This window comes from Chinchilla lanigera, unplaced genomic scaffold, assembly GCF_000276665.1.
Source record: "Chinchilla lanigera isolate Chin_1 unplaced genomic scaffold, ChiLan1.0 scaffold00004, whole genome shotgun sequence".
Lineage (NCBI taxonomy): Eukaryota > Metazoa > Chordata > Mammalia > Rodentia > Chinchillidae > Chinchilla > Chinchilla lanigera.
The window spans coordinates 858,651-871,531 of NW_004955405.1; the positions used below are offsets into that span (position 1 = coordinate 858,651).

At 38.1% G+C, this 12,881-nt stretch overlaps 2 protein-coding genes across 2 annotated transcripts in view; one reads left to right on the forward strand and one right to left on the reverse strand.

The window, feature by feature from the left end:
* The window catches only part of Snca (synuclein, alpha (non A4 component of amyloid precursor)), a gene marked incomplete at its 5' end in the record, with an annotated part of 108,731 nt that overhangs the window by 4,640 nt on the left and 91,210 nt on the right, over nt 1-12,881 (reverse strand).
* On the forward strand, nt 266-4,170 carry LOC102008052 (endogenous retrovirus group K member 21 Rec protein-like). The gene is made up of 2 exons (XM_005374249.2): nt 266-321; nt 3,698-4,170. The coding sequence occupies exons 1-2, from the start codon at nt 292-294 to the stop codon at nt 3,989-3,991; spliced, it is 324 nt and encodes a 107-aa protein (XP_005374306.2). The 5' UTR covers nt 266-291; the 3' UTR covers nt 3,992-4,170.

Consider the following 12,881-nt stretch of genomic DNA (forward strand, 5'->3'; position numbering starts at 1 on the left):
CTGGTCAGGTCACATTCCTGTGATAATTGAGTTGTACTGTCCTTGCTAAAACAGTTAATATCCTCCAATTCCTCTGCTGTCTCCTGGGTGGATTCTGAATAAAAGTTTACTGAAGATGGTAACCAGGGCTCAGTCCTAGAGGCTGCTAGCATCTGATCACATGATTTTGGCTCTCTTGGTTTGATGTTTTTCTTACTTTTCTTATACATCAGCGGGCACCTAGTTTGGGGGATCTGTTCACTCTGGACAGAGTTGGATGTGAAGTCCGACATACAGCGCCCAACATCCGGCATGGACCTTCGTTTGAAAGTCGAGACTAAGGTATGAAAATAAGTCTTCGAGACTAAGGTATGAAAATAAATCTTTGAGACTAAGGTATGAAAGTAAGTCTTCGAGACTAGGAAAGGGAATTAAGGGAATTAAGTCAGTGCTCGACCGACCAAAGAAGAGCCGAGGAGCGGGAACATGAAAACAAGAGGAGTCTTCCAGACTAAGGAAAAAGGAATTAAGGCAGTGTTCAGCCAACCAGAGAAGAGTCCACGGACAGGTAAGCCCAGTCTCCGGGATTGCTTCATCAGGGTTACCGTGGTAAATTTTCTGTCTCAAAGAGAATCTGAATCAGAACAGGAGATCTTGCAGGATAAGAGAAGATAGAAATAAAAAAAAAAAAAGGAAGAATAATAGATTAAATTGCTAGTAATTAAAAATGAAACAAACATTTTCAAAAACCAATGTTCATAGATATTTATAAAAATGTTTGCTCTTTTCATGGTTCCTGTATGTGCTTTTCTTTTCTGGATGTGGATAGATGGGAATTTAGTACTACAAAGGATTCAGCTGGGAACGGTACTTTGAAGTTGAGTCCGGAGCCCTAGCAGGACAAGGGCGCCAGCACGGCCGGAGGGAGAGGCACAAAGTGGGTTCAGGGAAAGCCCCGGCCTCTGGTTCTAGGCAGGCCCAGCTGGGACTTCCCAGCTGCCGGTGAGTCTGCACAGCCTGTCCAGGTACAGCCTGTGCAGCTACCAACATGTGCGCCAGGAACCCAACAGACAGGACATAACCGTGGCGCGCCCTGGCCTTCCCCGCCGCCAGCGCCACAGGCACCGACAAGGCTGTGGCCGAGTTTGGCACCAGAAATTCATCCGGCTCAAGTCAGTGCCTGCGCTCGGAATTAGAACAAAAACAAAAACAAAAACAAAAACAAAAACAAAAAAACACACCTGGACATCCAGGGGCCAGAGTGAGAGCCCATACCAGGTACTAAGACTATGGAGCCGCTGCTAGGAGCTCACCCTTCCCTGAGGGGATGGAGTGGAGGCTTGGACCTCGGTCTCTCCTCCAGATTTATACTAACTCCTGAAACGGGACCCCAAATTATTCCTGCTTGGACCCTTGCCTCAGGGTACAGTGGCACTCCTGCTAGGCTGCAGCAGTCTTATTTTAAAAGGTCTTTAGGTTTTGCCTAGTGTTCCCGATGCTGATTATACAGGAACAATCAAGGTTATGGTTCAGTCTACTCAAAACACTGTGGCACCTATTGGGTTCAGAGATAAGATTGATTACTTATAGGAAAAACATTTTTAAGGGCTCCTAGACACGAGTATAGGTGGCCCCCAGGTGTGGCCGCTGCAAGTCCATAGGGTGTGATTAGCATTTCCTGACTCAGAGGTGCTGAATTGCCGACCTGGAGGGATGCAAAAGGCCATTCGCTTGAAAATAGTTTCACAAGAAATAAAGCCTCACAGAGAATAGAGCAAATTTTAAAAAAATAAAAGGCTTTTACGTTTTCCCCTTAAGGTGATAAGTTTAAAAGGCTGTTTACATACCCAAGATAAAAAGTTTGCCTTTAGTTTAAAACAAATTGTATTTTCTAAGGTTTACAATAAGGGAGCTATTTTACAAAAGATTATTTAAAAAAACCATAATTTCCATAAATAAAACTTTGTCCCTTGCCTCAGAAAAAAAAAAAATATATATATATTTCAGTGATTGATTTGGTCATTTAGAATTATAGTAAAAAATTTTTCCTCATTTCAGATTCATATAGCTAATAAAAGTGTCTTGTTTTAATTACAGTTTTCTTCTTGACATTATATACAGGATTTGCTACTGACTTAAAAGTCTTTGGTGCTCTCGTGATTCCTAATGATGTTGATTGCTTGTTTTACAGTCCAAAATTAAATTGGTATAAAACAGGCTTTAGTATTTCACAAATAGATTATCAAAGTTTAAAATACAATCTAAAAGCAGTGCGATTTAAACAGTCATTTAATTTTGACATCCCATTTAAATAATGCCAGGCCTAATGTTAGCCTCCAAAGAATACAAGCTACGATAACTTTTTCCTAGTTGGGTCCCCTATTCCAACGGACAATTTACTCAAGCTGTTTAGATCAGCCTAAATGTTTTCAGACTATTTGGTAGTATTAATTGGCTCCATCCAGACTTTGGACTAATTTCTCTGGTGTTATTAATTGTCATTATTCTTCAGACAAGTTATTTCAAATTGCTTCTGTTTTCACAAATAGGTCTTCTTAGGTTAAGGGAGTTTATATTAGGGCTCCCTCTTCAAAACATTGGATACAGTTTTCTCACTTTATCATCAAAATTCAAATTACAAAAACAAAAGGGGCAGTCAACCCCTCCCACTTCACTTGTTGATATATACTAATTAAATTCTTAAAATTTTGCTAAAGATGAAAGTACCGCAGCAGAAAATTACACTACAAGAAAAGGCCACAGCTGAGAACAGCCGCCTCCAACCCCTATTAACTAAAAGAAGACTATAGCTATAGGCATCTCACTCCTACAGAAAAGGCCTTTCTAGAGATAACATAGTTCTCCTAAATTAACATAAAGTATTACTTGGTGAAGTCCTTTAGGGATTCCCAAGTCCTGCCCAGATTCCTATATTATGTATGGTTAACAGTTAATTTATATAGAAACAGCTACTTTGTAATGATAATGAAGTTGAACAACTTGTTGCTATTTCCTCACCAGATTGTTTAGTCACTAAATTTCATACTTTAACTCATGTATATACCAAAGGTTTACGTCAAAAATTTCCTCAACTTTTCATTCCACAGGCTTGCGAAATCATTTTATCTTGTCCTATTTGTGGTCTGCTTATTAATCCTATTTTTCAGCCTGGAACAAATCCTAGAGGCTTGCAAAGTAATGAGTTGTGGCAAATGGATGTAACACATATTCCTGCTTTTGGGAAACTTGGATTTGTATATGTTGTTGTTGATAAATATTCTGGCTTTATATAAGTGCTTTGTACTATGAAAAAAAAATTTGTACATGTTAAAAATCATTTGTTCGAGTGTTTTGCTATTATAGGTAAACCAAAAGCAATTAAAACTGACAATGGACCTGCTTACGTGTCACATTCCTTCCAATAATTCTGTGCCTTATGGGATATTAATCATGATACCAGCATTCCATATATAATCCTCAAGGACAAGGTATGGTTGAAAGGGCACAGGCTACTCTTAAATTTATGCTAGCAAAACAAAAAGGGGGAGATGAGGATAGAAGTTCACCATGACAGCAGCAGAGAAATTTTGCGCTACCATTATTAAGGGGCCAACAGAACCGATAGGGCAACCTACCTATTGGAAAGATATTCACACTGGAATATGGGAAAGAGGTATTGTTCAAATTTTGGGGAGAGGATTTGCTTGTGTCATTACAGATTCAGGAGAAAAAGTATGGTTACCTGCTGGAAGAATTAAACCTCAACATGAGCCACAAAAGACTCAGATTCGATCTGAATCCTCGAGTGGAAGAAATGAGAGCAATGTCACTACAGCACCATCTCCAGACACCAACCAGAAACACTCAGAAAGCACAACCGCCAACCTGGGGACAACTTAAGAAATTAACCCATGATGCTGAGAAGCTGCTGGGCTTCACTAGACACGACTTTATGGCTGGTAGTATGTTTCTAGCCATGCTGGCTGTAACAGCCACTTCAGCAGACATTTAATCTACAGAATTGGGCATATATGCCTTCACCAACTTATGTTAATGAATCTAGATGGCTTCCCGGTCTATATAACACACAGGGAACATTAATTACAACAGAAAGTCAAGAGGATAAAATACAAAATGTACATATTTTTTGTAGATAAAAGATTCTATTCCTTCCAAAACTTTACTAAGAGATCTCTGCTATTGACAACAAAATCTGACTAATGTATTTAAATTATAAATTTCTAAAATTATAATAGAATTACTATGATTCAATTTGGTTGAAAATATATTTGAGTGCACTCTGATTTTGTAAAGGTGTTTGTTTGCTCTGTGTACTTGTTTATGTGTTTGTCATTCAGTGAACAACTGTTCCCTGTTATTTTGAGCTCAACAATTGGGTTATAGATGTAACAGCATGCTTTCACCTGAGTTACAAGCTGGTTTATATGATATCAAATTAAGATGTTTTAACCACAGTCCTCAGGGTGAGGAGAAATTATTAGGTAGGACTCCAATTGATGAATGGCTAACCTTTATTCATTAATAAGGAGGAGGGGCCAACCTTTATTCATTAATAAGGAGCCCCCAGTGATCTGCATAGTCTCTTGGGAGATGCCCCAATAAAAGAGACATGTTATATCATAATGAAAATTTAAGTATGTTCCTATATGTTATCATGATTGTCATGTAGCAATGTTATGTATGGTTTTGATATCTATATTTCTGGATAATTATATGTAACTGTTGTTTATTAACATTCTATTAGGATTTATATATTAGGATATACATGATTGTTAGAAAATGATTGACTACTGTTATAGACTGTGGACTATATTCTTCTTTTTCAGAATTTCTACTGTCATTTTATACGGTATTATAATTGTACTTTGCCTGAGCCTCTTAGTCTAGCAAAGTTCATCTGGAAAACCCCGAGAGAAATGGAAAGACTATTGGTGGGCTTCTTGCTGATGTTTCAAAGAGTTGCAGCAAAACAAAAAGGGAGAAATGTGGAGGACATTCTTCAGTTACTATTTTGTGTATTGTCTGAGGCCTGACCAAGCCATGATTGTTGGGTTCTGGAGGAAGTCTAGCATAAGCAATGTAAGCCCCAGGATCAATACTAGGTGCTTTGCTGAGATATGGGTGAAGGGAGATAACATGATGGCTTACTGGTCAGGTCGCGTTCCTATGATAATTGAGCTGTATTGTTCTTGCTAAAACAGTTGATATGCTCCGATTCCTCTGCTGCCTCCTGGGTGGATTCTGAATAAAAGGTTACTGAAGATGGTAATAAGGAGTCAGTCAGTCCTAGAGGCTGCTAGCACCTGATCACACGATTTTGGCTCTCTTGGTTTGATGTTTTTCTTACTTTTCTTATACATCAGCGGGCACCTAGTTTGGGGGATCTGTTCGCCCTGGACAGAGTTGGATGTGAAGTCCGACAAATATAGAGAATAAAATTTGTGCTCTTTTACATGTTTCCATTAAGATATCCACTGCATTTTTCATTTTCTTAAGAAACTGTCTTAATCAAAAGTTTAAGAGCTTATGTTACTAAAATTCACTTAATGGTGGGTAAATAGGGCTTAAGAAGCCATAGAAGAATATAAATATAGTAGGAGAATAAGTGATAAGAAATGTTATCCATTTGTCTTACAAGACAAATTATATTAAAACCATAAGAATAAATAAATAGAAAAAAACAAAATAAATTAATCAAATATGATTTTAGGATGTTCAATAGCTACCAAAGTCACAAGAATTGGGCTATACTTTCAGAAACCTTTAGATATTAAAAATTAATATGTCTAGGGTATGGATTGGTTCTAGGACCTTCCTTGGATACCAAAATCTGTAGATGTTCATGCAAATCCCTTATAGAAAAAGGGTAGCATTTACATCCAATCTATGCACATTCCCCTGTAGGCTTTAAATCTACTCAAGATTACAAAGGATACCTAGCAACAATACTGTACAAATGGTTGTACATAATAATGGTAGCCCAAAATTTCTCTGCTGCTGTCATGGTGAACTTCTATCCTCATCTCCCCCTTTTTGTTTTGCTAGCATAAATTTAAGAGTAGCCTGTGCCCTTTCAACCATACCTTGTCCTTGAGGATTATACATGGAATGCCGGTATCATGATTAATATCCCATAAGGCATAGAATTATTGGAAGGAATGTGACACGTAAGCAGGTCCATTGTCAGTTTTAATTGCTTTTGGTTTACCTATAATAGCAAAACACTCCAGTCAGTACTGGAGCTTCCCAATCAATATTGGGGATGTGGTTTCTCAATTAATATTGGGACTGATCTCTGATGAAGATTTCTGCTTTGATGAAGGAAGACTCATGGTACAGACACACAGCAAGAGTGGATTTATGACCACACTTTATTACAGGAGCACACCATCTTAAATACATAATGAGAACAAAGATGTTCTGTACTAAATGAGAACAAAAGTGTTCTATGAGAAAGAAGCAAAAGACAGTTCAAGGTAAGTACATGTTTCACTTGAGCTGATAGTACTGGGGATAGCTTGGGGAATAGCACAGAAAATGTCTCCCATATCCCGCAGCTGCGAAGTCACGGCCTCCCTCCAAGTCATGCTTTGCTCCATCTGCAGAGTCGTTTAGCTGACACTTCAGGAGACCTTCAGGATGGACCACGTTACAGCTTAGAAGCAAAGAGCTTCATACACACACTTTCAGGGCTGACTTCTACCGGCGTGGCATACTGTACTGTGCATGGACTAATACGCTGTAGTTTGGATAGGAAATGTCCTCTAAGGGCCCTTGTGTCAAAGGCTTCATCCTGAGCCTACACTGCTGATCAGAAATGGTAGAACTTGTAAGTAGTAGGGGCTCACGTCCCCAGCCCTTTGCTGTCTCTTACTTTCTTGCTACCATGACACAAGCCGATTCCTTTGCCTTGGGCTTCTGCTACAATAGACCATGTTGCCAAAAACCCAAAAGCAAAGAGCCAACCAGCCATGGATTGAAACCTCTAAATTATGAGTCATAAATGAACTTTTCCCTTTCTAAGTTGATTATCTCAGGTATATTGTCACAGTGACAGAAAGCTGATAGGCACAAATGACAAAAAGCCTGTACATGTTTCTTAAAGATGCAATTTTGGGGCCAGGGAAAAAGCTCAGGGGCAACGTGCCTGACTGGCAAGCACAAGGTCTTGAGTTCGATTCCCAGTACCAAAAGAAAAGCCATTTTTCTCAATATTTTCCATTCATAGTTGGCTGAATGCATGGCTGTAAGCACATGGATGTGGAGGACGAACTGTACATGCTGCTTTCACAAGTCTGACCAGCAAGTTCTTTAGTGGCATAGTTCTGAAGAATAAACTTACTGTATTAAAATAAGGATACATCAGTGTTTTACTAATAAATTATAAATTATACTAATAAATTTACTAATAAATTATATCAGCAATTGTGAATGTCTAAAATAATTACATTACATACATGAAGTGGAAATAGCTCCCAGAAAGCCTAGAAAGCATCTTCCTGAGGACATTTTCTCAGTCACACCGGCAGAGGTGACTATACTCTTTTAATTACTGCTCTGAGCTTCTTTTCCAAAAGTTCTGGCCTTCAAGCTACTTCCTTTAATTTAACCACGTATAGATTTCAGTAGTTGAGAATAAAATATTTGCTCCTCGGCCTCACTCTTCCTGCTCCTTACAAGCCACTTAGTAGAGTCTAGTGCAGGAGAGGAAATCATCTTACAATGAGATTGCTAAAAGCCCATCCATGCGAGGTAATCATGGTGCATATTCATCAGTGTATCCACAAATGTATGCTCTGTGAGGGCACTGTATTTTTATGCTAAAAACTTACAAAAAGATGGAGAAAAGCCAAACTGAAACCAGTATTTACTAAAGCACAGACAAAAATGTCTTTGTTAATATATTCTGATGAGTCACCAGGTTAGTGTGAAACAACCAGTCTGAGAAAAAGGACAGGTACGTGGGATGGTCAAGGAGCTGGGGGAGATGATACAGCAGTGAAAAGAAGCCTGCCTCAGGTATAATTCTTATAATGGAAGTAGTCCCACTCCTATAAGAACAGGATGTCTAATATTCAGTCTCTTACCACCACCCTGCCTGGCCCCTTGCAGCCTCGGTGTTATCCAAGCCCTCACTGAAGTTTGCCCCATAGCATACAGCATAAGAAGCTGCCGGAAGGAATCTATGGAAGCAGCACAGGAAGAGATGACTATTTCATGGAAGCAAGAACTGAGGACCACATCTGACCAGAAAAGATTGAATTTTTGGAAAACTACTAAGCACATAGGGAGTGTGGTTGGAAAATATAGTAAGGGTCTAAAATTAAAAAAAAAAGATTACAGCCTAGGATGTCATTATTATTCCCCCCCAAACCCTCCCAAACACACTATCCCATCATTCTTGTCACTTTCTGAAGTAGTTTTGGAGCCCTCTCCTGTTAGTGTCTTAAATTGCTGTTATGGCAGACTTGATATCCTGAACCAATTCAAAACATGTACCTTTGGTGGTTTTGACTTTGGTAAAGAGCCAGAAGCCCTACTGTGTCAGATCCAGTGAATCAGGTAGCTGGGGCCACACCATAATGCTCTTATAAACCTGCCATTTCAGAGGATGTACTCAGCAGCATCATTCACATTTCTGATCACATCTCTTAGACAAACTCTTGAAATAAGACTTCCAGAACTGTTTCAGAAAATGATCAGAACGATGCGATGTGTTTGGGGGTGGGATTAATGGCAATGTGCCTTTACTATAGTAAGTTTTCTTAGAATTTAAATATTCAGGGGCTGGGGATTTAGCTCAGCGGCAAAGCGCCTGCCTGGCAAGCACAAGGTCGTGATTCGGTTCCTGGTACCGGAGAAAAACCAAGAAAAAAAAAAAGAAAAAAAAAAAAAGAATTTAAATATTCATTGCATATTTTGATCATCCCTTTTTTGTATCTCATCTTTCCTATATAAATTTACCTTAGGGATATCAAAGAGTTGCTGAGTATAAGTTTCTCTTTATACGCATAATCTAGCTAAGGCAAGAAACAAAATTAGAATGTCACTCTCTGCAATGGATTGAGCATTAATCAAAAGTGATGACTAATACAACATGGATAAAAGCAGCCTTGTATTATGTGACCTGGATGGATGTAAATATTACCATCTAGAAGATATTGTTGCCAAAAATTTGAATTTAAATCCCTTGTAGGTATCACTGATAATTTACAGCAATATAAGGTTTAAAGGAGCGGTTCACATCACTGGATGCAGGTGGTAAGTTTTGGATCATGGGAAATAGTACAGAGCAGATAACACAGATATATAAGTAACTAAACTGCAAAGAAAACAAAATTCTAAGAAACCTATATATTAAAGGAGACTGGAATGAACATTAGCAAGTTGAAACTTAAGAATCTTATGTGTCAGTCAGCTGTCCATCACTGTGACAAAATAGCTGAGAAAACTAACTGAAAATGAGGAAGGATTTATTGTGGCTCACAGTTTCAGAAGTTTCAGTCCGTGGTAAGTTTGCCCTGTTGCTTTGGGCATCTGATGGCCAGGTGCATCATGGCAAAAGTGCAGAGCACATGAGGCCTATTTACCTCACGGTGGCAGGGAAGCAAAAAGACAAGGAAGGACCAGGGTCCCAGTATCCCTTTGGAGGCCAACACCCCTAATGACTTATCTTCCTTTCAGTAGGCCTCATCTCCTAAAGGTCCTACTGCTTCCCAATAAGGCCACAAGCTAGCATCCAAGGCTTTCATATATGGATCTTTGGGGCCATTTAAGATCCAAACCATAGCATTTTATTCTTACTTGCATCTTGGTTTAAACAAATAGAAGAATATGAGATGGGGAAATTGAACACCAACTAGGCATTTAATTAAAGAGTTATCATTAATTTTTATTGTGATAACTTAAGAGTTCTGCTTTTAAAGGGGCTCTTTTACAAATCAAATAATCAAATATTCATAGGTGAAGTAAGCTATTTAGGTATTTGCTTTAAAACAATACAGATTTGGGTGGAAGAAGATATGTGGGGTGTAGAATGAGCAAGAACTTACAGCTTTTCAGAAAATCAAAAAGTGCATGTATTTATTCCAAGTTACTTTTCTAACTCTAAACTTGCTATTTATTTATTTATTTATGTTTATACATACATACATACATACATGCTGGGAACTGAACCAAGGGTCTCTGCACTGAACTATAGCCACATTACCAGCCCTTTTAGTTTTAAATTTTGAGACAGGGTCTCTCTGGATCACTAATTTGTCCAGGCTTGGTTTAAATTTTTGAACCTTCTACCTCATTCTCCTAGTGTATCAGGACTATAAGTATTTATCATAGATGTCTGCTTTTCTAAATATGATTATGTGATCAAAACTTGTTGACTTTATAGTAGTTAAGAGACTTCTAGGCAGACTAAGATATATGGCAGCTATTCTAAGAGAACAGATAAGAACAGATACTATATGTGCTCACCAGATATAGTTTTATCATAATACCTGTACATGTACTCTGAAATATTGAATATTATCCATAAAGAATTCTTTTAATAAATTGTAATTTCAACTGTAATTCAGAATTATGCCTAATTATACCTTGACAGTTATAACAAAGAACATTAATTTTACATTTTATGGATATTAAGAAATTTTTCAGAGTGTAACTATATTTGAAAATTTGAAATGCATCATATAGCCATTGTTTAACCACAAAGAAAAAAACCCAACATAACAAATGTTAAACATATTTTAAAAGTCATTATCTTCCCAAGTTTTTATTAAAATATTATGTTAAGCCAGAGTATGTTAAGGTGATAAAATGTATGAGAAAAGTGTCTGAATTCTGTTACATCTCTGTGTGTTTAGGAAGACCAGTTACAGGGCAGAACATATAGATATGGTAAGAGAATATTGCCCCTATAGGCCCCGTCTCTGGAAAGTCTTTGGTTTCCTTTTTCGAATGAAATTGTTTTAATAATAATAAAATAAATTATATCTCTACATTTGATTAATGGAAAGAGATATGGTTATCAAAAAAATTACAGTGGAATGACCGACCTTCCACTGCTAATAAGAGACAATTTAAAAGCTGTACCTACAGGAAGGAGCAGAAATGGCATGACTGACCCCTGCCAGCCTAAAAACTCAACTCAAGTCCTTTCTAAATGAACCTGTTATGTCCACAAAAAAAAAAAAAAAACAAAAACCTAGTGAGTAACTGAATCCTGTCCTGGCTGATATTCTCTGTGAAACACACCCTGGGACCAGGCTGACTTGCTAATACTTTCTTCCGAAGGGAATTCTAGGAAAGTAAAGTGAGGATAAGGGAAGTGAGAGAAGGAAAACGAGAAGAAATTTCAGTTGTTGAGAGAGCGGAACACTCGGCTCCTCTCAGGGCAACCCGGATGTGAGAGCCCGAGCCGGCTGCTGCCTCGAGCGAGCGGAGCTGCCGCTCAGTCTCAGGCGCCCGCACGCCCCCCAGCCCTTCTTTTGCTGTCAGGGGCTAATCCTCTGCATCGCAAGCTGGCATATCTAGAAAACGGAGGGGAGTCTGTTTCAAATTTCATTCACTTTGTTTGTATTTCTATCTGCCATCAATGTTTCTCATTCTTGTATAGCTTTTGACTAGCATATTTATCTTTATGAATAAAATATTTCATATTATTTCATGTTTTAATCCAAATTGTATCTGATGTCTATTAATACTTCCTGTAAAGTTATTTTTATTCAATTTTATTACTTATAATTTGATTTCATTTTATTTTATGCATTTAATCTGACACATAACGGAGATACAAACGGCTTTCCCCGAACCATAATAGAAAGAAAAACCTAGAATCACCTGGAACCCGTTTAAAATGCAGGTTTTTAAGGCTTGTAAATAGTGAAGTATACTCCAAAACACTGCCCCAGTATTTGCACTGTTTATAAACTCTATGGTGTCATTTAAGTATAGCAGTGTGCATTAGAAGAGAAAATTTTTTCCACTTGAAGCCTCTTAAAGGCTGGCACACAGTCAGGGATTTATAGAGACCTGGTGAAACAGCACATGGTGATATGATGATGATACAGCTTCATCCATTACCCAGCATCTGCACTTTATGTTCAAAGCAAGCAGCTCCACTGCTTTCACGCCACAATACTTGAGTACCTGGACAGAAATATGCTTCTGTTGCGGTGTTGAACAAGGTCAACCAGTCTCAGGGATACAGAATTAACATCTCAACAGTGCAAACCGTGAGGATGGAGGAGAAAGGCAGTTGCCATAAAGATGGAGAGAACTAAAAGAAATGGCTCTGACTTCAGGGGTAAAGAAGCTTCCATCTGAGTTCTCATCTTAATAAATCCAGTATTTCTAATATGAAATCAAGCCCAGAATCCTATTTAAGTGAAAATAGCGTAGGGGTTTCAAAAATGTATAGATCATACATTCCTCTTGATAAAAGGGGAGTCTTCGTGTATAAACAGTAGAGATACCATATTCCACTAAGAGAAATATTCTGTGTTTTAGTGACATGCTAAAAAATAAAGTAGGTAGGCATGAAAATTCATTAAAAAGCAATATATTCCACATATAAAACTTTCTGTTATAAACTGTTAATGTTTTCATAACACCATTTTAAAGTACAGAGTAAAGGGCATCTGATTTAAAAATAGATGACTTTCAATGTTTTTTTTTTTTTTTTGTCTTTTTGAGACAGAGTCTCCCTACACAGTTCAGGCTGGCCTTGAGCTCACTTTATAGCCCAGGCTGGCCTTGTACTCCCTAAGATCCTCCTGCCTCAGCCTCCTGAGTGCTGGAATTACAGGCATGGGCCACCTTGCCCGGCATGACTTTCAAGTTTTTAAAAACAGGAATTTTGCAAAGAAAATAAATTAAATTAA